This window comes from Pleurotus ostreatus (genome assembly GCF_014466165.1).
Source record: "Pleurotus ostreatus strain PC9 chromosome Unknown scaffold_1, whole genome shotgun sequence".
Lineage (NCBI taxonomy): Eukaryota > Fungi > Basidiomycota > Agaricomycetes > Agaricales > Pleurotaceae > Pleurotus > Pleurotus ostreatus.
The window spans coordinates 4,710,646-4,735,089 of NW_023503156.1; the positions used below are offsets into that span (position 1 = coordinate 4,710,646).

At 50.8% G+C, this 24,444-nt stretch overlaps 11 protein-coding genes across 11 annotated transcripts; 9 read left to right on the plus strand and 2 right to left on the minus strand.

Moving 5' to 3' along the window:
- Positions 1-182: 182 nt before the first annotated feature.
- Positions 183-1,022, minus strand: PC9H_001722 (uncharacterized protein; the record flags this gene model as incomplete). Its single annotated transcript, XM_036771371.1, has 5 exons — positions 183-329; positions 396-452; positions 538-618; positions 833-859; positions 930-1,022. The coding sequence occupies 5 exons, from the start codon at positions 1,020-1,022 to the stop codon at positions 183-185; spliced, it is 405 nt and encodes a 134-aa protein (XP_036637216.1).
- A 506-nt stretch (positions 1,023-1,528) lies between these two features.
- Positions 1,529-2,019, plus strand: PC9H_001723 (uncharacterized protein; the record flags this gene model as incomplete). Its single annotated transcript, XM_036771372.1, has 5 exons — positions 1,529-1,627; positions 1,683-1,694; positions 1,741-1,829; positions 1,889-1,911; positions 1,964-2,019. 5 exons carry the CDS (start codon positions 1,529-1,531, stop codon positions 2,017-2,019), a joined length of 279 nt encoding a protein of 92 aa, XP_036637217.1.
- Positions 2,020-3,636: 1,617 nt separating this feature from the next.
- PC9H_001724 (uncharacterized protein) lies at positions 3,637-3,891 on the plus strand (the record flags this gene model as incomplete). The annotated part of the gene is made up of 2 exons (XM_036771373.1): positions 3,637-3,780; positions 3,838-3,891. The coding sequence occupies 2 exons, from the start codon at positions 3,637-3,639 to the stop codon at positions 3,889-3,891; spliced, it is 198 nt and encodes a 65-aa protein (XP_036637218.1).
- A 341-nt stretch (positions 3,892-4,232) lies between these two features.
- On the plus strand, positions 4,233-6,500 carry PC9H_001725 (uncharacterized protein; the record flags this gene model as incomplete). The annotated part of the gene is made up of 16 exons (XM_036771374.1): positions 4,233-4,259; positions 4,311-4,351; positions 4,404-4,434; positions 4,486-4,527; positions 4,578-4,624; positions 4,680-4,770; positions 4,818-4,889; positions 4,939-4,989; positions 5,043-5,280; positions 5,344-5,528; positions 5,588-5,633; positions 5,689-5,712; positions 5,764-5,814; positions 5,865-5,959; positions 6,016-6,168; positions 6,255-6,500. The coding sequence occupies 16 exons, from the start codon at positions 4,233-4,235 to the stop codon at positions 6,498-6,500; spliced, it is 1,440 nt and encodes a 479-aa protein (XP_036637219.1).
- An 854-nt stretch (positions 6,501-7,354) lies between these two features.
- On the plus strand, positions 7,355-8,442 carry PC9H_001726 (uncharacterized protein; the record flags this gene model as incomplete). The annotated part of the gene is made up of 2 exons (XM_036771375.1): positions 7,355-8,204; positions 8,261-8,442. The coding sequence occupies 2 exons, from the start codon at positions 7,355-7,357 to the stop codon at positions 8,440-8,442; spliced, it is 1,032 nt and encodes a 343-aa protein (XP_036637220.1).
- Positions 8,443-9,942: 1,500 nt separating this feature from the next.
- PC9H_001727 (uncharacterized protein) lies at positions 9,943-10,627 on the plus strand (the record flags this gene model as incomplete). Its single annotated transcript, XM_036771376.1, has 3 exons — positions 9,943-10,298; positions 10,346-10,409; positions 10,466-10,627. 3 exons carry the CDS (start codon positions 9,943-9,945, stop codon positions 10,625-10,627), a joined length of 582 nt encoding a protein of 193 aa, XP_036637221.1.
- Positions 10,628-12,879: 2,252 nt separating this feature from the next.
- On the plus strand, positions 12,880-15,772 carry DSK1_1 (serine/threonine protein kinase, CMGC group; the record flags this gene model as incomplete). Its single annotated transcript, XM_036771377.1, has 9 exons — positions 12,880-13,079; positions 13,129-13,517; positions 13,601-14,081; positions 14,151-14,344; positions 14,405-14,440; positions 14,488-14,613; positions 14,666-14,784; positions 14,853-15,018; positions 15,078-15,772. 9 exons carry the CDS (start codon positions 12,880-12,882, stop codon positions 15,770-15,772), a joined length of 2,406 nt encoding a protein of 801 aa, XP_036637222.1.
- A 1,815-nt stretch (positions 15,773-17,587) lies between these two features.
- On the plus strand, positions 17,588-18,974 carry PC9H_001729 (uncharacterized protein; the record flags this gene model as incomplete). The annotated part of the gene is made up of 5 exons (XM_036771378.1): positions 17,588-17,593; positions 17,644-17,880; positions 17,930-18,256; positions 18,306-18,784; positions 18,845-18,974. The coding sequence occupies 5 exons, from the start codon at positions 17,588-17,590 to the stop codon at positions 18,972-18,974; spliced, it is 1,179 nt and encodes a 392-aa protein (XP_036637223.1).
- A 157-nt stretch (positions 18,975-19,131) lies between these two features.
- PC9H_001730 (uncharacterized protein) lies at positions 19,132-20,730 on the minus strand (the record flags this gene model as incomplete). The annotated part of the gene is made up of 4 exons (XM_036771379.1): positions 19,132-19,422; positions 19,477-19,995; positions 20,048-20,164; positions 20,212-20,730. The coding sequence occupies 4 exons, from the start codon at positions 20,728-20,730 to the stop codon at positions 19,132-19,134; spliced, it is 1,446 nt and encodes a 481-aa protein (XP_036637224.1).
- A 535-nt stretch (positions 20,731-21,265) lies between these two features.
- PC9H_001731 (uncharacterized protein) lies at positions 21,266-21,743 on the plus strand (the record flags this gene model as incomplete). Its single annotated transcript, XM_036771380.1, has 2 exons — positions 21,266-21,444; positions 21,491-21,743. 2 exons carry the CDS (start codon positions 21,266-21,268, stop codon positions 21,741-21,743), a joined length of 432 nt encoding a protein of 143 aa, XP_036637225.1.
- Positions 21,744-22,255: 512 nt separating this feature from the next.
- PC9H_001732 (uncharacterized protein) lies at positions 22,256-24,407 on the plus strand (the record flags this gene model as incomplete). Its single annotated transcript, XM_036771381.1, has 7 exons — positions 22,256-22,522; positions 22,572-22,844; positions 22,903-23,088; positions 23,140-23,237; positions 23,289-23,356; positions 23,406-24,298; positions 24,360-24,407. The coding sequence occupies 7 exons, from the start codon at positions 22,256-22,258 to the stop codon at positions 24,405-24,407; spliced, it is 1,833 nt and encodes a 610-aa protein (XP_036637226.1).
- Positions 24,408-24,444: the final 37 nt, after the last annotated feature.

Here is a 24,444-nt window from a genome sequence, read left to right on the forward strand (position 1 = left end):
CTGGGAGTCTTGGGTTGTGGAGCAAAAACATATCAAACTTCAGAGCGCCGATCAGTGTATAGCTCATTACACTGATAGGTCAAGATAACAGTAAATAGGAACAACGGACGGACTGTCAAACAATCAGATAACGGAATTAATCAAATCTGTACTTTTATCCGAGGACGCAACATACATACTCGTCAGGCAAATGATACTTTTTTCTTTGTGGACGGCGTTGTTGGTGGAGCAATCTCTGACAGAGCCCCGTCTTTAGCTTGTTTGCGTTGTTTCGCTTTGTGCTTCTTGATCTGAGCCTGTCTTGCAGCTATTAGTGCCTTGGTTTCTTTCTGCAGCAACGTCATCCAGTCAGCTTGATTCATCAATCATAGCTGCGAGGTGATGGAGTCACATACTAGCTTCACTTTAGCTGTAGATGCTTGTACACGGCGAGTACGATTTGGGCGAGATTCCTGTCGCCATGCAGATTGCGGGTGGTGCCCAAGAAAATAAGTTGAGGTGGTGTGTATGGCACAGACCAGGATCAATGTTACGTACTTGATGTCGCTTTTCGGCCTTGATTTGAGCCTTTTCCTCCTGTGCTCCTCCAATCGCTTCTGCCAATCGCAATGCCTCCGACTAAAACGATCGATGAGGGAAGAGAAGAGGAGAACATTAGAACCACTAATGGAGATTTCGTGTTACAAACTTGCTTTGTCCTCTACAAAATGCTTGCGACGCTTCCCATGCCCTGCGTCTTGAGGCATCCAGCTGAGTGAGCACGTTGACCGTGGGTCGGTGCAGTGAGACTAAACGCCGAGACGGAACGGAAGGTAGTAACTCAAGTACTCACGGGCAATTGCTGACTCAGGCCGCAGGGCTAAGCGCCTGGGATTTGAGCAAGACTTGCGTGGACACTATGGGCTCTTAGGAGAGATAGACCAGCTCACCGTCTTCGTGAACTCAGTCGCATTTGGCATGCGCTTGGGACTTACTACGATTGCAACATTCCCCGCGGCCGACCGGCTCAAAGGCACTGGCATGCCTGTTATTGACCTTTGGCAGAATTCACTGATGGATGCGATACACCCGCGTCAGACTTGCTGTAGTCGGAAATAATGCAGAAGCTGAAGCACCGCAGGGAGGGTCTCCTTGACGTAACGAATAAAGCATGCATCAAGATCGACCCACTGATCTAATCTCCAAGCTACAACAACTGCCGGCGGTTTCTTCTCGACGCATGGTAAGTGTACCGGATGGATCAATGAACTGAATGATACATTAATACTATATCTCCAGGAACAGCCAAACCATAGCTAAACCTAATGCATACCAAATGAGTGTCCCAGGGTAGCAGTACTGAATGCGCTACGACATCCACAGGTCTCTTCGGCCGCTACCCCAGTCTCGGTTTAAAAGGCGAAGGGTCTTGGATGGAGTAGCCACCAGCCAACTGCTTTGATAGGCTACCCATTCGCCTCACACACTCAGCCTTCTCGGGTTCTCCAAGCCAACACTCAATTATATAGGATGTGTCGCTGGCGCCAGTATGGCTCTTCTCCCTCTGCATTCTTCGGCAGCACTCATCGTACCGATTATCTCCAGGGTTCGCAACGTCTACCTCAAGTGCGGCCACTCCCAGACTTTGGTGGGTAGCTTCGTATAGCTTCTAACTACGCCGTACTAATTGATCCGATGGTCAGCCTGATCAACTCGTCAGTGGCTTCCGCGAGTTCGCTTCTTACGCTGACTACTCGCCAGAACCAATGCGATAGCCCTCGGTGCAAGTTTAGCCCGTATCATCCGAGCTCCTGCCAGCCCCCGGCCTGCACCAAGACCTGTATCCAATAGTATGTCACTGCTCGCTTCTTTGACGCGATCAAAGCATACTGACCACTCTTCCGCGTAGCCGTGGGTACCCCGAACAATACTGTGAGACCTTTAGATGATATATGAATCGTATTTGGCTCAATCTTCATCCCAGCTCCTAACATCGACGGCCTGTGCCCTGCCTGCCTTGGTGGTGCCAAGCGCCGCTAGACGACCAACACGCCACCTGCCTCCAGTTCATCTTTTGTTTCATTTCCTTCGTAACTTCTATTCACCCAGATGATCTTTCCCTAACCCTCCATCAATCTTTGGCTGAGGAAACGCGCGTGTTGGCAGATTAGTGAAACCGTTGTAAACTTCTGTAGAACTGTCTATCTATGCCGAAATGAATCAGATGTACTTCTTAACCGTAAGCTTGCGCCGCAACCTGCAGGATACGTTCTGGAATGAAATCGAAGGTATATAGTTAGAAGGTGAGGCCCGCTGGGATGAATTCGGGGTCAGCCGGTGCTGAATACCCCACTGCCGCAGCGCCGCTGATCGTCGTCTCAAGCTCACATCAATAATTGGCGGATAGAATAGGCAGTAAAGGGCGTGTGCACTGGAATACTTAGGGTAGATCAACGACAGGGCTACAGGAACGCCGCCGCGAACGCATGATCTCGACATCGCAATCATCAACCCGTTCTACAGCAACTCCTGGTGAGATGTCGTCCCCGTTCCCATTCTTTAGGGGAATTCTGATCATTTAATTTCCCGTCCTACAGAACATGTGCCAGGTTGGCGTGCGCCGTTGCAAGGAACATCGAGGCGCAGCGCAAGTCTCATGTAATGTATGTTCACTTCGGTGGTACGCAAGCTTATTTGACGCGAGTCATTTCCTGCCTAGGAAGCCCGTAATTGAGCATCGTCTAAACGGTAAAAATTGAAACTCGATACCCAAAATCGAGGACTTATTCAGGGTGGTTGGATGTCAGCCGTCGAAGTCGAGAGATAACTGCTAGAGACCATCCCCAGGATTCGCTGTCATGCTCCAACATATAATTTCTAGGACGGCGAACGAGACTGCGTTTCATGGACCCTTCAAGTGATGCGTGTCCCTGCATAGCATCGGGGGACCATGCATTTTGGGTTCAGCGACAGGTACCTACTACCTCTTTACAATGTTCTTCGCTCAGAGCTGACGCTTTGCTTGGCAGGGAAATCAGACAGAAGAGACAGAAGTCATCGGTGCATCCATAACGACGAATCGAAGAAGCTATGCAGGCACTGGGACAGGTAGGATCACCGTTGACGTATCGAACAGCATCAACTTAAGGCGATCATCAGTAAGAAGGCATGCGTTAGTTAGATTATCAGGATTAATCCTATGATTCCATTATGTACATACCTCAAAGTATGCTTTGCCGTGTGTAGAATGTATATTTTTGTAAGCCGAGTTCGCATTTCCTCAGCAGATTCGTGTGATCGCTCACGGTGTGCATACGTCGAGTTAATTCAATCGCTTTTCGCGAAGCAAGATAGGCGAATGGCCCAACCTAGACCTCTAATTGATTGGTGGGGCGCTGACAGTCACTGGAAGCAATACGGAGGTCTGGTCTCAATTCGGATGTCTCGAGGGTACAATGCTTTTTAGTTGTATACCACCCTGGTTTAATACGGGAGGGGGCGTCCGCAGTGGCCTGCTGTGGGATGTCGCACAAGGATGAGAAGTATGTAATGCAGATTGTGGCGCAGGATTTGGTGTTGTTTGCTGCAAGAAGTTGGAGAAATGCCGCAACCGTTCGGCCGTAACTCGGAGCCTGAACATTTCACTACTTGTCTCCCATGTCGTCGTCGGTCCACGAGCCGCTGCTTCAAAACGAGGACGGGGATGCGTACAAAGGCCCCCGGCGCTTGGGACCCTTAGAGATTACAAGATCCACACGCTATGCCATTTTGGCCGGGATCTGGACAGCGACTTTCCTCTCGGTGCGTGCATGTTCTTGACTCTGACATCCGTCACATTGGGGCTAATAAGGGTCGTAGTCGTTGAATGGTAAGCCCATGGTCTACTGCTTCTCTATGATTGCTGGTGCATAGTAGGGATGAAACAGGAACGCTTGTTCCTACAAGTAAGCATCAGATCCGAAGCCTGTGAGAGTAGCCACCAAGCTATCACCGTGTCCGTATAGTGCTACCGTCAATATCATCGGACTTTAACAAGTCAAACCAAGCAAGTTGGCTTGGCACTTCGTGAGCACGGCTCAAATTTTCCGTATTCCCGTTGATCGTTGCTCGACGGAATTAGGTACCTTCTCGCTACTTGTACATTCACACCTCTGTATGGTCGTTTGTGCAACGTGCTTGGCCGTAAAGGCGCGAACCAGACGGCTGTTTTGTTTGCTTGTCTGGGAACTCTAGCATGTGGGCTATCAACCAATATGGAGATGCTCATTGCAGCTAGATTCGTACGTCCTGGGAGTTACAACGATGGCGCCACTCTCATCATTGTTGCGTAGATCTCCGGAATAGGTGGTGGTGGTATTTTTACCACTTCTTCGTACGTGAGGTTTGCTCATGCATCGGTATTGATCGAGCTTATTCTGGCTCAGAATTGTGATTAGCGACATGTATAGCATGAGGGTAAGTTGTCGTCATTTGAGTTTGTAGACGCAGTTATTCATCTGCGAGTAGTCCCGGGGACTGGCTCAAGGTGTTGCCAGCGTGTTCAATGGCGTAAGCTCGTTCTTCTGTGTCTTTGATACCTTCCCTTAATCGAGCGCTAGCTAGGCATGGGGCTGGGCGGGCCATTCGGTGGAATCATTACCGATTGGTGATTCTAAACTTCTACAATATAGTTGATGGATGATTTTAATTCATTGCAACAGGCTCGGGTGGAGAGCAGCTTTCTTAATACAGATCCCCATATTCATGCTGGCCTTCGCATTGACGTCTTTCAATCTCAACTATACTACGCCTGTAGGTACCTTTCCGAGGATCGGACTCTAGCTGACCTCGACCAACAGGGTAAAAGCAGAAGCGCAAAAGAGGTTCTTAGACGTATAGACTACGGAGGTAGCCTGACCCTTCTCGTGACGGTATGTGGCCTCGTGCTTTCATGCCGAATTCTACTTAAAATGACACTAGGTTGGCTCCCTCCTGTTCTTCTTGGCCACAAAGTATAACGAAGGGCTACCCGTATGCTTTAAACTAAATGATTGCGGCGACGTACTGACTGATATGTTCTACAGTGGTCGGACCCCAGTGTCATGACGTCCGTGGTTGTCGCTGGTGTCTTCGCTGTACTTTTCCTCGTAGTGGAGCTTTTTATCGCTCCAGAGCCTGTATTGGCACCGTCGTTACTGCGGCAAAGGATACCTGTTCTTGTCGGAATGAGCAACTTCCTAGTCGCCACATGTAACTTCTCTGTCATGTATTTCTTCCCCATGTGGTTCCAAACCGTGATGTTAACGAGCGCATCGACCGCAGGTCAGTCTGCTCTTGCTGTTTGATATGCTGCCCGCTAACTTGTGGCCGTGTGCTCCATTGCAGGCCTTCACCTGTTTCCGAACAGCATATCAATGTCTATCGGATCGATGTTCGCCGGATGGTGGATGCATCGTACCGGCAGATACAAGTTTATCAATATCACATTCGGCGCATGTCCATTCATCGCAACTGTACTCATTACCAGAATGCGGGAATCTTCCGGTCCTCTACAATTATGGCTGAGCATTGTTCGTCTCACATGCACCGCATTACTTTGTCCAACCGAATAACACATTGAATGCAACAGATTCCCCTTGGCTTTGGCAATGCTGTAGTGCTTCAAACGATGCTCAGTGCGTTTTCACCTTTTCCGTCTTAGAATGATACTGACCCCCGAGTCACTAACAGTTGCACTGCTGGCTCATCTCCCCGGTAGCTCCCTCTAGTTTTATTTCGGAAGCATGCTCTGATCGCTGTCCACAGAATCCCAGATGGCCATCGGTACTGGTTTTGGTCAGCTTTTCCGAGGCATTGGTATGTCCTTAACTCCTCTCCCTTGACATGCTGCTTAAACGCGACTCTAGGTCAAGTTGGCGGGGTCGCTATATCATCGGCCATTTTTCAGCAGCGTCTGGACAGCGAACTTCGCGCCAGAATCACCGGCCCGAACGCAGAGGAGGCATGTCATCGAATTCATCCACGTCGCCACGTCCTAATATTTTGTTTGGGGGACAGTGGATCACGAAGATCCGGCACTCGGCAAAACTCGTGGGCAGTTTGCCGCCAGAGATGCAACGGACCGCCCGAGATGCGTATGCTATAAGTTTGAAACAAGTCTTCATCTTTGCGTCTGTCGCGACATTCTTTGCGTATCTTGTGCGCTTGCCTGTAAGCCTTCTGCAGCTTTTCTACTCACTATTCTGACCGTGGATCGTATTGTCCTACTGGATCCTTTGGTCACGTCGCCGATGTAGATTCCTGAAAAAGCGCTGGAGCATCAACCACGCCCGATTCCCGGCTCTTCACCTAATCAACAAAGCCCTACGTTGACTTCGATACCGGAAACACCTTTTGATTCGGAAGATGATGAGGATGAGGATGAAATCGTCATTGCTCCAGGTCCGAAAGGGAAAATCGCCAGGCGACTTTCTGGGTATGAATCCGCTGACGGTGTAATGGACTTGGAGAGCAATGCCTCTCGCCGTTTGCATCAACGCTGATTTGGTACCTTGAATGGATATGAAAAAGTACCATTCGTTCACGACTCTGTGCAGAGACATTCAGTAGATTCTCGCATTTTGATCTCATCTATGTATCAGGATATCTCTTTTGTACCTTTGTGCCCCCGTGTTATCTCTAGATTGTGTTCGTGTATTCGCCTCGCCATAAGAAGCTCCTGAGGTATTGCCAGGGGTCCCATTCAAGAACCTAGGGGCCCTCGACTTTGAAGATCGTCGACGGCAGAATTGTGAGAAACTAGATGTAGTGAGTGACTTGCTAAATGAGGGTTTCTAACAACCATACAATCGAACTCCCCTTCTCCGATGGTTCAGGGTGTTTCCCCAGTTGCGACCCAAGGGGGGATTGGATCAATTCCCTACTGATAAGGCTGACGATTCCCTGATAGCCAGATTAAGATACCGCCAACTGCGCGCCGCATATCACGCATGCTCGAATCCTAGGCAGTTACTCTGAACTCGATTTGCCTCAAGGAGTCAGTGAGGCATACATGAGGCATCGCGGAGGTTACACTTGAGCATTGACCACAACACAACCACCATTGACCACAACCAACCACCATTCTATGTATACCAAATGATCAGACAAGTATCTACGACTGAACTAGGTGAGCTCAGAAGCCACAAAGACTCGATACTTTGCGATACAACCTCAATTCCACTAGATTTCACCCTTGTTCCATCCACCCCAGCAATTTATCTTCCAGTGCCCAACCACGGTCCGGACCTTATCAACACGCTGCATCACCCCAATGGTTTCTAGCACACAGTCCACTATTTCGGTGGCTATGCACAATCAGATCCATCACGTGTGGTACACTTGTCAACGTATATAAATGCCGAGCTCCCCAAACGGCCTTGTCCTTTCCGTCACCTCCTCGAGGCTGAAGTTGACGGCAAAGTATCAAAGAGCTGTGATTTGCGCCGGTCGTTCTCCCCAGCTATTTCCATCGTGCCGTCTTTCAATGTCCTTCACTATCATGGCCCGACCAACATCAAGAGCTGCGCTTGTCGATTCTACTAACTCACCATCAACTAAATCGAAGAATCGCGGGTCGACGAGAGTAAAGCAGGCTGGATTTCCGTTGGCCTCATCATCTAGGAAATCCGCCCCCACTTGCACGGTCTCGCTGGCTTTTGCGAGTGCCTCCTCGGGCTCCAGCTCGTCCGCAGTTTCTTCAGACGACACTTTCGATAGCAACTTGATCCCATTTCCATCTTCGGCTATCTCGTTTCCAAGCTCTCAGTCGTTCGGCGAGTCTGATGCTGAGATGTCTTATTCCGACTTTGATTCGGTCACGCCTTGTGCGCAGTCCCCCCAAGTCGGATGGCGGCGCCGGCGGTCGAATGCTTGCCTAACTCAAACATTACGGAGTCGATCATCTTCCCCATCCCCCAAATCCAAATCGTCCCCATCGTCGATACGCAAGCGTTCGCGAAATATCGCCAAGCGGCTCAACGCGGATCTGCAGTTCTTGACGCTACTGCAGCGTAGTGTTGCGTGGAGATTAGCGAGACATGGTTTGGGGGATGATGCGGTTGAAGTCACGCCTGGGTTTGAAGTGCAGGATATGGCACTGGTTGCCCGTCTTCGCTCGTATCTTATTGCACAAGGGTGTGGACCGGGCGACGTGGCAACATCGTTCGACATGGATATTGACTTGACTGTCAATCTACATTCACCTAGTGAGCCGGAGTATAATGTTGCCCGTTGCACCCAGAACTGACCGTTTCTCATCCAGGTACCGCTCACTCCGGACAAACCCATGTTGCCCCCATGTCAACCCTTGTAGCTTCGCTGATCCTACGGCACAGAGAACGGTCGGCGCTGCGCGCTCGCTCTGCCATCCCATTCAGTGCCTCTAGTCGCTCAAACGTGTCTCGCGCTGTGTCCCCTTTGGCGCTGTGCGCCGGTCAATGTTGAACAGCGCTGAGGTTGCACCTCGTACCCCATGCTCTTAGCCTCCGTAACCTCTACTACCCATTCATTTGTAACGAATTCACGGATATATACCGTGCAATGATCATGTTGTTTTGCTTTGCTTTCGACTTCTTGAGCTCCTGAGCCGAACTTGAGCGCTCCGAGCCAGTGCCTGAACATTGCAAAGGTTACGTCAATATCAAAACCTTTGGCGCCTTGGCACCGTAACACTTCAATCAAACGAGAAATTCAAGTTGCAAAGATCTGTTGCCCGCGGGTTTGATGACAAGACGAAACCGAAGCCGACTACGACTGACTCCATGGCACTATACAAACTTCGCGATGGATATCTTTACAATTGTGGCCATTGGGGAATACGCAATCAACTTACAACCATCACATAATTCTTCGGAGAAAGGCAACTCGGAGGTGAGTCGGCGTAGGAGTGCCACTTGCGATTCAATACAAGTAACGCACAAGTACATTGGTGGGCGCGTACCACAAGTGTAGCAGCACAGCGCACATCCAACCTGAACCGCCACCGCGGAGCACTGGGACTCGTCCCTGAAAGGTGAGTGATGCATCCGAGATTCCCATTTACTTCTTGGCTCACTGCTATGTAGATCGAACTGCTGTGTGGCAGAATCCATCATGGAAAATCTGTCGATCATCAGCGCCGTAGGATCGTCGTCGTGTTGGATGCCAGGCCTGTCTGCGATATTGTTCGTGCTGTACCGCAACTTTTCCGTTTCCCCGTCCTCCAGAGTTCAGACAGTAACACGAACACAAAAAGCTACAAGTGATGTGGCCTACGACCAAACACAGTCTTGTACTGGCCGGGAGTCTTCTGGGGATTAAGACGCTAGGCACAAACATACGGCTCCGAAGTCTTCTGTTCCATCAGATTCCGGTGTCGGTCGTCAAAGCGCATCGCCAACGCCACAGCTTGTACGCGCGTCTAAAGTTTCTGCATTGGCGCGAGTTGCATTGTTTTATTCCTGCATGTTAGCTACTCCCCGTGCCATGGCTGATGCGCAAATCCTCTCATTGTTTGAACAGGACTTCATCCTTACTTGACTCACCGGTGGCTGAAGATCCTACGGAAACTTCTGCAAACTCTGACTTACCCTGGCGCTGCAATGGAAACCCTCCGTGCCTCGCTGTTATCCGCGGATCGGTTAATGAAAGCGCGACCTCCCATCTCGACTTTGCCAAACGTGGATTAAACCTCTGGAGACCACCCCTGGTCCGACCGCTATCACTTCTCAATGTAGCAAAACCGTGCCTCCGAGATGTCCCCCGTCGAGTGTTTCGTCGGTTCTTGCCCCTATGCAGACCTCGAAACGCTGCAGCACCCGATGGATTCCTAGACGATGAATTGTCACTCTGACTTGCGCGCCCGTTACCTGTAGGTCTGGTCGTCTTCGTAATGGTATAAAGGTCGAAGGTGTTATGTTGACATACTTCACCACCGACGACTCGACTCTATACCGAAGCTTCAGAATGTCCAACCTCAACCCGTTCGCTCAGTGGCCCAGCAGTGGCGGCTTTCCAGGTTCTTCTCTTCCGTCCGTCTTTGGCGCACTTCCTTTCACTGGGCCGTCCACTCAGCCGGCTGTTCTCGCTTTTACCTTCGTATTCAATCCTACCATCATGAATTCCATCGTTACCGGGCCCGACGACCAGCCGTATTATAGAATCTCCACGGATAACCCTACGCCAGGCTTCACCTTTATCCACAACACTCAGGGAAGGCCCATCGTTGTCATTGAATGGCAAGCCCACCCTGTCGTTGAAGTACGGGACATTATTCCCAAGCAACTTGCCTCGCAATGGCTGGAGCTTTCTTCGCAGAGGAAGTAGGTATTCTCGGTGATGTATCGGTACGATACTGATTCAGTTATAGTTCCAGACATATGGAAGTTCGCGGCAAACGATATGTTTGGACTCCAGGAGATGGCTCCATAATTGTACGTTTTCAACCCAACCGGACCTGTCTTGACAAATGATAAATTCTACTACGTAGTTATTGAATCCCGCGACCAACCCACCCGAACGTATGGGTCGCCTGTTTAACGGTCAACATCGCGCAACGCTTGAGCTAACGTCCTATGCCATACATGCAGGCCTCACAGAAGTGGCTATCGTCTCAGCGTTCTTGCTTATATGTGGTAGGAACGTCGACTAAACGGCCCCAAGTCACGTCGAGTCTAGGTCAATTTCCTGCTCATACTATTTGCTCGTCTATATTCAATGTTGGGTATTTTTGTGTGTAATCTGACGTATTTATGGGATATAAATTGGAAGTAATAGCGTTCGACAGCGGGTGATTCACATTTCGAAAGCCTGAAACTAATTTGACGGTTGTCCTACGGCTAAGCACTAGAGCGATGATCAGGCATTGTGCTGTTCTGTGGTTCGTTTCCCACAGAATAGACTTCGAGGTAAGATGCGATCGTCTGCATCAGTATTTGTGTTGCCCTAACGGCTATTCCTGGTTATGTATGCTCTACTTGTTCCGATCGTGCGAGGCGGACAACACGCCCCAGCCAATTCCTGGGGACCTTTGTGTTATATGACCTCTTGGCCCCTGTTGACTCTGGAATAAGCGCTCACCGCTCCTTTCAAGTTTCTACTTCCTGGCAAGCAAATTTTCTAGAAGAACAATATGACACGCAAATACCCAACTACTGCGAAGAAATCCGTCGACTGAGCGGGAGGGTTAACATGGACTGTAGTGCAAACAAGAAACATCCCTCCAAACCCCCGCCACCCCCCGCTAATTGTCTGCGAAACGCCTATGGTATACCGCAGCGGACGGGGTCCCAGATGTTAACCCGTGTAAAACGATTTCCTATCGCTCTTGGATACCCATGCTCCATATCTATTGACCTTGAACATATGAAGGGTTGACATTCCTGAAGGCTGTCTTGGAGGTGTCGCCCCGTCTACAATCCGTTGGCATCCGAATGAGCCGTAGCCTCGCGGTTGGACATTGTTTAACGTCGTCGACAACATCACATCTCCTGTCCAATATTCGATGCCTCGATGAATTGGCTGTCTGGTTTCAGCGATACTCCTGTTGCCAGCAGTCTCGGCCTCTTCTTCCCCAGAAACTGCGATCTTATGCCGGAGGTGCATCAACGCGGTGCTTGGTTCGACATGGTCGAACTGTCCAGCAAAGAAGTTGAAAGTGTTCTGGTGTACGTGGACTCGGACTTACCACGACTATTCTTTCGCGACTACCGTCCTCGAATCGTTGGTGACGTTCTTCGCGAGGCGTTCCCGGGCATCCAGATTCGTTTCCACCGATCAGTCGCCGGGGGAAATACCTGCCCGGCATCGAGGAGCTTCCTCTTTGTGATACGGATCCGACATTTGGGCTACTGCTAGACGAATCACCAGTGTTCCTGGCTCTTCCCAGGGATATGCAAAATTTGGGAGATTGTGGAAGTGGTGGAGGTGGGTAAATGTCTTAGTGAGGCGGACTCGTAGTGTAGTGTAGGGTCCGCCATCACTGCACTGCGAAGCGTGAATACTCCTCGCAGGCATTCGAGGGACAAATTACACTCAAAGGGCTAGCGATTCCCCTACTCACCGGCTCTGCTGGAAAAAAGCGACGGTCGATCACAGTTGTTCACAAACACGGATCCGGCCCGCCACTTTCATCGTGGAGATCTTAATTCAAGTACGGCCTCGACTCCACTGTAAGTCCACCACGAATATCCTTCCTTCGTTACTCGTATCTCCATGTATATACATGCGTGGGATGAAGTAAAAGGGCCCTACGTCTACTCTCAGTGAATATATAGCTCACCTCTTCGTAGTAACTCACGTATCCGAGCACATCATATGAATTTGAATACGTGTAAGTATTGGTGCGTCCTGCATCAGGAGTCCCCTGTAGGACTCTCCTATCCCAGGTAGAGTCTTTTTCGCGAGAAGCGGCAGAGTTCTTCCCGGATTCTGGGAATCCTCGTGGCGAATCGCTTCCATCAAGCCAAGACTATTCCCTGTTACCCGCCCATAAATCTTGAATTTGACCTCTACTTCGGTGAGAATCCAATGGCACACGACTCCTATACCGGTGCTGCGCATTATACACTTTTCAAGAAAATATGTACACGGCTAACCCACCGTTTATCCGGACGGAACTCAGTTTACAGCCGTTGTAACGCTGGCTAGGTATTTCACGACCTCTCAGTAACCAGCTACCTCTTTCGAAACAGCGTTGCGCTCACGGTCGTTCCTCGCTACCCCAACTTTACATTACTCGCGTGCGTTCCTGCGGGCCTTCGGTTTTAGCCGACCACGTGCGGCCTCGAGGGGCAATTCTTATCTTTGATTCTCAACAAGTTCAGTCGGGTCAGCATCAAAATCCTTATCTCTACTCCTCTGGCCCCAATACGAGCTTGCGTCTAGTGCAATTAAGTAAACACCATGTCCGGGTCCCACGCTTCCTACAACTCTTCCTCCGCTGCATCCATCATGACTGAAGACGAGGAGGACTGGGAAGACTACGTCAAAGGCGGCTACCACCCCGTCAAGATTGGTGATGTTTTCTCAGAGGGGAGATACGTCGTGGTCAGGAAGCTTGGCTGGGGTCATTTCTCGACCGTATGGCTCGCCAAAGATCAAAAGTATGTCGCCATCGCCCGCGATCCCTGAATCTGACCCCGCGATGGCTAGAATGAACCGACATGTAGCTCTCAAGGTCGTCAAATCAGCCCCGAGGTATACAGAAACAGCCTTGGACGAAATAAAGCTTCTACAACGCCTTATTACCTCCTCCACACCGCCTGTTGCTCCATCGTCTTCGAATCCGAATCCCCCGCCCTCACCATCGCACACCCATCCTGGCCGATCGCATGTTATCAGTTTCCTCGACCATTTCCGACACAAGGGGCCTAACGGCGTGCACGTCTGCATGGTTTTCGAAGTTCTCGGTGAGAACCTGTTGGGCTTGATCAAGCGTCACCAAAACAAAGGGGTGCCAATGCACCTTGTCAAGCAGATTGCGAAGCAGGTATTGCTGGGCCTCGACTACATGCACCGGTGTTGCGGAGTCATACATACAGGTGGGTCATACGTCAATATCCAGCCGTCCAATGCGACTGATTCAATTACATCTTGATTTCCTTGGCACTGTGGAACGGATCAGACCTCAAGCCCGAAAACGTCCTCATTTGCATCGACGACGTAGAATCAATTATCCAGTCCGAACTTCTAGCGAATCCACCGACATCCAATAATTCGAACCCCCCGAATGCATCCCGCCTCGTCGGCGTTCCTCCATCGAAAGGCCGCGGCGGAAATCAGACACCTCGCTCGGAATCGGTATTCATCACAGGGTCCCAGCCACTTCCCAGCCCGAGCTCAAGCTTCGGAACAAGTCCAATAATGCTTGACAAATGGGCGTTTGGCATGAGCAAAATAGAAGGCGCGGGAGGGGACAGTAAACCGGGTAGTTTCGGTGAAGGCAGTCGTGTGGGCAGCCTCGTGGAAATGGCATCTCCAACAAACGCCGACTCCTCGAAGAAGCGGGCAGATTCTACAGATTTGGTTCAGGACGTATCAAACGTAACTTTAGACGGTGGAGCAAGGTTCGGCGAGAGGGTGAACGTTAAGGCCCCTGCGACGACGTGAGTTTCCTTCTCACCTCCGGGTTCGTGGCGGAATGCCAAGATCCTATTTTTAATATAAATGTGTAGGGGCCCGTCTTTACTCTCACAGCAGGCCCCGAGCACGAGAGTAACCGCCTCCTCGTCACAACACTCTTCAATACCATCTTCCACTTCCACCACCACAACGTCAGGGACGTCTTCCATATTGGCTACCGGCTCTGATACAACGTCACCAGTCACTTCTTCTTCTACGCGTCCCGTCGCCATCAACCACGCCGCAGGTGCGCTATCAGGATGTACTTCCTGCCTCGCTTGCTTATGCTCACTGGCCTCATTTACAGGTTCGAGTACGACCACTAATGACACAAGTATGTCTGGTAAGTATGCATATGACTCGTCGCACCAGTACGCTGATGCCCTTTAGGTATACCAAGCTCTGTAATGTCAGTCGATAGACAAAGTACAGCGACAACCATAGAAACTTCCTCAAACAGTAGCGTTTTGGAAGGGAACGAGAGAATAACGGTGAAGATCGCAGATCTGGGGAATGGTTAGTACTTGTTCGCGCACCGCATGGCTGTCAATTGATTCAAGGGCTGTAGCTACGTGGGTCGAACACCACTTCACGGACGACATACAAACACGGCAGTATCGGTGTCCGGAGGTCATACTAGGTGCTAAATGGGGACCGAGTGCTGACATATGGAGTGTCGCGTGCGTGGTAAGTCTGATTCTTGGCTGTAGCTGCTTTCTACCTGCGAGGGATCGATCGTTGATTCTGCATCCCAGATCTTCGAACTCATTACAGGCGGTGACTATCTCTTCGATCCCGCTTCTGGATCGCGATACAGCAAAGACGACGATCATATGGCGCAGATCATTGAGTTGATGGGCGAAATACCGAAGAGCATAGCCTTCAGCGGGAAATACTCGAGCGAATTTTTCAACAGGAAAGGTGAGGTGACTCTGTTTTGCCATTGGGCGTTCTCAACCCAATGGCATCGTTGTTGTTAGGTGAACTTCGGCACATCAACAAGCTTCGGTATTGGCCGTTGGATTCAGTTCTCCATGACAAATACCTCTTTCCGCGAATGGAGGCCGACGCTATCGCCTCCTTTCTAACTCCTATGCTTCGTTTGCATCCCGACAAGCGAGCGAAAGCGCATGAACTTGTACATCACAACTGGCTAGAGGCTATTGTCGTTCAAGGGGAAATCGATGTTATCCGACGGGCGGAAGAGGAAGAAGCCACGAGAAAGGCCAGAGCAGAGCAGAGTGCGCAGAGTCTCCGCGAGTCGGATTCATTGCGCGAGAGGGAACGCGGAGAGGCTGCTGAAGAGGCGTTGAATGCCGGTGTTGGACGGAGTAGAGTCAAACGCTTATCAGCGATACAGCAAAGCGAGGAGGACGCGATGAAGCCTGTGGGAGAAATTGTCCAGGTTGACGATGACACAGAATACGAGGATTCCGCCGTGGCAGTAGACGACGTGCAGCATTTGGGGGGCTCCGGGGTTCCGCCGCATCAACATGGTGTAGGGGGCCCCTTCCAGCATCCACACTATGTGGGACATCCCCACCATCATAATCATCATGGGCCTCCTCGGCTGAACGCTGCCCCAGTACCACCTTCAGCCTCAGCCTCGGCAGCCAAAGAGAGCCCGGCGAGCTCGAAGAAGAGGCAATCCTCTGGTGGCAAGAAGGCGCAGTAGCATACTCTTGTAACTCTGTAACATTAGATGTATATCTTCAATACGTCGTGCATTTACTTGGTATATAGATTCGCTTTCTTTGTTTTTTTGTGGTAGTTTTAGATGCCGTTGCAAGGTGGTTGATTTCAATGGTCTTGGCCCTTACGGCCTAAATGCCGACAGGGACCAGCTCTACGACTGCTACAATCTTTTCCAAAACCCGAATATCCTTCGCAGTGAATGCCCCACTTCCCATAATGGTGAGCTTCTCCAGCTTTTGAGCTTCGAGAATGTTTGAGCCTTCGGGTGAGACCGATATTGACCAGCGTCATCTGGCAGAGACTCGGGTATATTGGTCCCTCATCTAACAGCGATCTGTACGATGGGTCCGAAATGAACAGTTCCTCAATGGGGTAATTCTTGAGTACTGGCCCGCCTACAAAGATTCGGAGACAACGAATATGAATTCCTGGAAACGCCCGAAAGAGGAAATCCTGCAGTGAAATGGGCAGACAGTTGTAGAAGTATAGCATCGGTATATCATCCCGTCCTCGACCGAAAAGCCGCATTTCCGAAAAGCTGAAAGTACTACTTCGTTCAAGAATCTCGGGAGTGAAATCGGAGTTTTTTGAGAGAAATCGTCCTACTCGCTTTGCGAGAGCGGCATCGCTGAAATTGGGAGGCCAGTTGATAGAGAGTTCCCGAATGATTGGGCAGGTACTTTAATAGAAGATGCCTACGAGGCCCTGCTGATTGCTGGAGAAGCAGAATTGAGCAGTTTTGAGGCTCTGAAGGTTCTGGGAATGACATGGACAGGAACTCTAGTTGGGTGAGGGTGGAAAGGATTACTCTAGCGTTATTGTCTCCCGCCGCAGTTCCGCAGTAGGTGGCTTCAGGAGTGCGTGAAGCGTTCCAAAGAGGTTCCATTGAAGATTCGATGTATGTCCAACAACGCGACATTGGAGGGTGACGGTGACGAAACCTTGTATACTGGACCATATTTCGCTTTACCTAACTCATCAAGATCTCCCTTCAGAGATTGGGCCGAAACACCCCCGAAAGCAAGAAATCCTTTATTTGAATTACCTTGGAAACTTGGTGGGTTGCAGATTGTAGCGTGCACAGACGATTTGATAACGCGTCTCGCTGCACCCATCCCACATTTGTCTACCTTGACTGTGGCGCGTGTTGACATCCTAGATAAATTCCTCGGGGTAGTCGCACCATGTCTTCAATCAGCCAATTTCAAACGACTTGTGTCTCATTGGCGGCGTCGTGCTTGACGAATGTTCGCCATCTGACCCTTTGCGGGTGGCGGCCGCCAGGTCCGTCCAAAGCCGTGGTTCGTTTAGTGGAGTCGTTCACCAAGAGGTGGCATACGTGCGCGGTTAATACATCTAGGTTAGTGTCGCTTGCCGATCGTAGGCCAAAGTTGCTGGAAAATCATGGACAAGATCTCAGAAGGCAATTTCTTAGTTGCGCTACAATCTGCCTTGCGCCCGCCGTATTGATTCACGATGGGTGCGTATTTGCGAGTCGTATTGTTCTTCGAGAGACATGTAGTGGATCGTTCAGCTGAGAGATTCCGATTCAGTGTAAGATATGCGTTCCATGGAACAAGGTTTAGCACTGACCAAATGCGAATCAGAGACGTGACTGGAGTATATTCATCGACTTATAAAGAACTCGAGTTACACAGCCACTGATCGGAGCGGAGCAGTTGCCCGATGTTTGGCATTAGTCACCGATGCTCACATATCACTTGCTTTCTCAGCACTTGCTATTGTGCTGCTATTGTGCTTCGTTTCTTGAAGACTTACTACGGTTGTGTCAAAGATGATGGTGAGTTTGACGTCCTCGAATTGCCTGCCATTGTGAATTGTTCATTGTAGAACGCAGACATAGAAGCGCTGGTTCTATCCGGCGAGCTGTTCAACCCAACAAGCTCGAGATCATCGTCCCCACGTCGTTCGCCTTCTCCCGACAGCGGGTGGCATGATGAACTGCTGGAATCTGACTCGGACTCAAATTCGGGAAGAGAGAAAACTGCAGATGTCCCTCAGGAATCTATCGGTATGGGCCCTGGCCGTACTGGTGTCAAGGGCGTCATTAAGGATCGCGACGAGGCGGTGAGTGCGCAAGTTTGTCGATCATAGCTCAGAGATTTACTGATGGTAGAATGACATCCAAAGAAACCAATCGCAAGCCTCTGCGCGGGAGAAGGCATTGCAATGGGAGCGTGGTGACCTGGGAGGTAGAACCTACCTCGAAGAAGAGCGTGAAAAGGCCTATAGAAACGAACTATATGATCTTGGAGAGAAGGTTGACCGGCTGGTCTTGGAGGAACAGGAAAAAGAAAGGGGGCGGAGGTCTGGGTTGGACTTGTTTGGCGGCGCGAAACGTGGTAGATTCGGGCACCTTCGAGAGGTAGGAGTAAAGGGATTTGTGAATGCGGTCGAGAAAGAGGGGCGCGGCATCTGGGTTGTCGTGCATCTATATGATCCAGTAAGTTTAGCTCTGATGGATCACTGCATCTACTAACTGATGATGGTAGTCTCTAGAACGGTGTTACCTCCTTGACAGCGCCCTCTCGCACCTGGCCAGGATGCATCCAGAGACCAAATTCATCCGTGCTCGTGCTTCTAAGCTAGGATTTACTTCATCGTCGAAGTCAACTGTTGTCCATCCGCGAAGGAAATCGTCGCAACGAATTCGCACTTCGTCTACCCTCAATACAATAGACTCGGATGACGAGGACCCTTACGGCGATGATGATGCCACATCCTCTCGTCTGAAGGATAACAACATTCGTCACGGTTCATATAATGATGCAGGCGATGAGGACGGTGATATATACGAGGACGAGGACGAGGAAGAAGATGTAGACCTAGACATGCTCCCAACGATGTTGGTTTACCGCGACGGTGAATTAGTGCATAACTGGGTTCGCGTGGACTGGGTGGCCAAAGATCCGAGCGGTAGCGGCGGCGCTGCTGGTATCACGGGTAAATTCGTTGAAGACCTCCTTGAGAAGTGAGTCGAGTATATTGCTGAATGCTAGCGCTACTTATCCATTCTTATCTCGTTGCGTAGCCATCACATTCTGCCCCGGGACACGGCGTATGGAGTCAAAACTGGGGACGATTCCGGTGAACTGGTGTTTTCAAACAACCTAGGTTTACCTTCTGACGACGATGACGACGAGTTCTTATGGAGTGACTGATGGCCGCAGCAGAAATTTAATACACACCCATATATAGCTAGCTATACATCCGTAACTTTCTTTCCCTCTTGTACCATACATGACTTGGCGGACTAGACCTACCATATTCCACGCTTTCGCCCCAACTTGAGTTTCAATGATGCGCGCCACCGGTTGGTCAGTCGAAGGGCTCGCGCCACGCGTAGCGGTCATCGAGATCTTTGATCACCCTTTCTCTCAAAGCCATTATTCCGAACGCAGGAGGATCGTCGACGTCGATCGGCAATAATTCGAGGATAGCAGAGGACTCGTTGTCCCAATGGTCAACCTCCCTGAGACGAGGACATATCAAATGCAAATACTCTGCACGGTGGAGATTCTCTTCGCATTGTGTAGGCTCGAGGAAGAATGATACCCCATGGAAGACCTCCAAGTTTTGGAATCGTGAAAGGGCGTCTGGCCATTCGGCCTGCATGTAGCATTTCAATTTTCTGTAGACAGATAAGATGGTGAGTCGACTCACAGTTAGAATGGGTCGCGTCGTAGCAGCCGAGAAGTCATTACGATAGTCAATCGCGGGCACCCGAAGCCATGTGATGCCGGGAAACATATCCGCTAGTCGACCGATGTCTTCGATAGTAGGGAAATGGCTGATGTCGACTTTACGCAGGCTATGGGGCTGAATATTCGATAGAGCACCGAAAAGTATCGGTGAGAGACGTAGTTGACCGAGAGATTCTATAGGACGTTTCTGGTGGTGCGGAGTGTTAAGTATGTTCTCCACACCATTTCGCGTATCGCGTCCGTAAATGTGGCGCAGATTGGGTAACGTGTAGTCATCCAGCAGACCCGGGAAAGAATCGAGCCATTCCACAGATTCTATGCTCGGATGGGTTTCCAGGAATCTACTGAGTGAAGGGCAAGGAGAGCGGGAGAACGGCTCTTGATCCCTGGGGCGCGTCCTAAAAATAAGACGACAGAGGCGTGGTAACGGTATATCGGAAAGGCTGATTGGAGGGTGAGTTGCGTTCAGGCAGAGTTTCTGTACGTAGACGAAAGTGGGTAATATGTTACGACATCTGTCATTCTCTTACCTCGAGGCAAGGAGAGTGCCGCAAGAGGGATGTAATACAAGGTGCCGGGGGGAAAGGATAAAGAGGAGGCGGAATGTTGTCAAGTGTTAAGGAGGTCAAATTTGATATCGACCAGAGCTAGAGGAATTGAAAATTGTGCTATAGGTCGTGGACAGATTACTTACTGGGTTGCTCAATACATGGTACTTCTGAACCCGTGGCATAGGATACGGTAGATGGAGGTGACGCAAGAAAGCAAAGCTCCGTATCGTAGGCCATAAGCTGCCCTCCAAGACCGTCGTTTCTGGATCTAACTCTGAGAGAAGCGGTTTCCACTTGAGGGAGACTAGGTTCTTCATCGACAACAGTGCATCGCAAACCCGAAGAAGAACGCCGTCCATTGTTTCGTTCACCCAGTCCTCACTCCACTCGACAAGCCTGGGGAAAGGCGATATGCCATAAGATTCCGCATCGTCGTGGATGAAGAGGTGGGATATCCTATTAGCCAAATCCCTGCGAGTGATAAGGTGGTCCCATAGACTGGAGTGAAGAGGAGTCAGGATGTATCGGTAGTCGATATGGTAAGGGATAATAACTTCCGAGACCACACGGCAGGTGAGAGCAAGAGCAAGTAGGTCGCGAGGTTTCTCGACGAGAAATGCAATGTGATCGATGATTTCGGGTGGAAGGGATAGGATGAGCATTGTTCCTTGCTTCGTTGCTGGCACGTACCCAGAGAATATTTGAATGATGCCGGTGAGAGTTTATGTTCGATTCCGTCAAAAGCTGAACTTCCTCTTCGGCCGAGTCCCTGGACCCTGAGCGCTTCTGTGCGAGAGAAAGGTCCCTGGTCAAGTAACAGTCTAGAAAAACTATATAAATTCTCTACAAGAAACACACAGATGGTGAACGCCACCTGCCAATGATCTGTGGAGGAACGACAACGACAACCCCTGACAACCCCTCTCTCCCGTAGGTGTAAAGCAGCATCACGTGGGGCACTTCACGCGATGTGTAGTTTAGGCTTGTCTCCTTTCTACTATCAATCTTATATCACTCTCGAAATGCGTGGTCGCCACAACGCTAGAGGATGTGCGAGAGAATTATCCGGCACAATTGCGAATCGTGGAAAGACTTGTCAGCGACAAATACCTCCCATTACAAACCAGTCCCATCCCGCTCTGGGAGATCGACTACCGGCTGCTCGGTGGCTCCCAAGTCGCTCGACTCTTGCCTCCCATGTTTCATCTCGGGCGGCCCATCGGCCGCGACAAGCTTCTTGAACTTGTCCAGAGGGAGTTTCCTGAACTGGCCTTGTATATTGAAGCTGACCAGAAGGGGGAGGTTCAGTGGGACTCGATCGCCTACATTCCCGACGGCCTCATTCGCGACCTCAACATACCCGAGGAACTAAACGAGTGCGTACAGGTCTCTGAGGTCCTCCAACCAGATGGCACCAGACAGGCAGCGCTCTGCGTGGGCGACAGCAGGCACGGCATCCTCCGCCCTAACCCAGGTCCCGTTGAGCAAATTGCCTAGAGGTTTTTTGACGTCAAGGACCCGCAATGGTATCTGGATCCGTGGCAGTGGCAATGAACGCGGAAAGGTGCGTGTTCTATCATCTATGGGTCCAATTCCGGAACTGAGCATGCCCGCAAACTATCCACCGTGCGCATCCTCTCTCCTGAAGAAGCGAGGAAGTGGGCAGCGGATATGAACGCACGAGAGGCGGCCTTGGCGGGGATGGGAGGTATCCAGATATCAACATGAACCCTACGCAATGCATCCCAGGACGAAGAAACGATGTTTATCAACGTAGAAGGGCATACTTCATTGTATTCTTCCTTTGCAGCAAGGCCTGTGTTCTTTCTTGGACCACGAGCCAGAGATCGCTGTCTGTGTATCCGATGTCGATGACGAGGATGTCGAAAACACGCTGATTGTCGTTGCTGTAAACCGAATGGTATTAGAACTTTAAATTCCTCTTTTCGCCCACCTCCCTCCTTCCTTTGGACACTTGGGATTGCTACCCACTATTCTTGAGTACCCACAAACTTGAGAGCTGACGCGCTGACGTTGCGTGAATGTCTTGCCCTCTAAAAACAGGCAATTATATTATTTTTGAATCGCTAGAGCCAAAACAATGTTCTGGAAGTGGTCACGTGGTGCAATTTACACGAATCGCGTCGCAACGAGGTTTCAAATTGAAACTTCGCGCCCGTCTCCACAATGAGCCGTCGAAATAACGTTCGAGGACCAACTTCTGCATTAACTGACTTCTTGCAAGCGTCAGGAATCACTACCGCAGTCATCAGAAGACGCGCGGCCACTCGCAGAGATCCCCCTGAAGGAGGGCCCAGCAATGTCGCCCAAGACGAAGGGGCCAATGGAAATGAGGATGGAAACGAGGATGAGGATCATGAAATGGCTGAGGAGGAGAATGAGGTGACTGCGCCGCCCGCGCCACGTCGTCGTCGCGCAACCCGAGCAGCTACGGTGAGTTTGCACATCGAGCCCTGTAGAACAAAGACCAAACGCCATGTAGGCTTCTGGATATGTCTCAGACGAACTGGATGAGCCCACCTCCGCCGCCGCAAGCCCCACCAAGAAACCGAAACTGAGCAAGGCCGCAGAAGCCAAGAAGAAGGCTCAAGCCAAGAAGAAGGCCCGCAAGGATGTGGACGTCGACGACGAGGACGGCAGCGACGAGGACGACATGTACACAGCATTGTCGAAATCTAGGTTCTCGAACTCGCCGGCTAAGCCTCCCGTCGGGAGCTTTGAGAATTGCGCAAAGTGCGAGAAGCAGTTCACCGTCGTAAGCTTTTGTTCGATTCGATTTGGTTAACTGCGCCTATCAATATCTGTTACCGCAGACAAAGTATACTATTGCCGCGAACCCTGGGCCTGGGTTCCTGTGCCACCCATGTGCAAAGTCGAGCGGGGCAGATCCTTTCAAGAAACCCGCCGTGCCGAAGAAGCGCAGAGCACCGGCCGACAAGCGCACCGTCACGAACTTTGAAGAGAAGAGATTCCCGTCGCTGTCATCGTTGTGCATTCAGGTATGTATAGATGTCTGTCTGTGTCTGTTCACCCCTATTGACGCGTCGAAGCTCATATCGGAACACATCGACGATGTGGAGGCGCTCGGGGACCTGAGTTCGATCAGCATGGACGAGATATCCAAGTCGATCTCGAAGAATCGTAGTCTGTAAGCATGCTAGCTTGATTTCTTTTGCCTCGAGCACTGACTTGGTCGCAGTACCGGACAGACAGCTCAGTTATTCTACGGCGCCCACAATACCACATTGACGTTATACGATGCAACTAGTGCGTACCACCGTCGCTGATATTGCAGGCTACTTATCCCACATTTTAGAGCTGATACCTTCGGCGCTCGACACACTGGCCCAGCTAAACCCCAATCTCACTTCCCTCCGGCTTGATTTCTGCGGGCGCATGAACGATGTGGTCATGGACGCATGGTCTACATCCCTCCCAGCACTCACCCACGTCGAGCTTCTCGGCCCCTTTCTCGTCCGTCCCCCCGGCTGGCTCAAGTTCTTCTCCTCGCACCCAAAGCTCGAGGCATTCCTCATCACCCAGAGCCCCCGCTTCGACCTCGCGTGCCTGAAGAGCCTGCTCGCGAATTGCAAGGCCCTCTCCGCGCTCCGGCTCAAAGAACTTGGGCTGTTGAACGATCAGTTTTTGACGTCGCTGGGGACGATCAAGAAAGGGCGTCTGACGAGCCTGGACCTCTCTGAGCCGTCACAGTCGTGTACCGAGGCTGCTATGATCAAGGCGATGAAAGCCATCGGGGGGAACTTGACCAAACTCGACTTGTCTGGCCACTCTCTCTTGGGGGATGCTTTCCTTGAGAAAGGGCTGAAACCCCTGCGCTACCTCGAAGATCTCGCACTGAACAACTTGCCTGAGCTGACCGACGCGGGCGTCGCCAAGCTCTTCAACGGCTGGGAGAATGTCGCGCTAACGCGCATCGACCTCTCGAGGAACTACGGTCTCGGCAGTAATGCACTGACGGGCATCCTGGAGCACTCCGGCGACGCACTACAGCGGCTGAATCTCAACGGGTGGGGTGATTTCAACGCGGATGCGATACATGCCTTCGGGAAGGAGCTGGTGTTTCTGGATCTGGGGTGGTGCAGATCGGTAGACGATTTTTTGATCAAGGATATACTGAAGTGTTGTGGGAAGCTGCGGGAGGTGAAGGTTTGGGGGTGCAATCGGGTGACGGATAGGTGTCCGAGGAAGGTGCGTTCTTCCTGCGTGTGTGGGATGTAAAGCAAGCTGTTTATTCACATCCATCTATTAGCGAGGTGTTACCATTTACGGCGTGGAGTCGCACTCTACCACTACTTGAGACGGTCGCTTTTATTATTGTTACATCATCGTGAGTC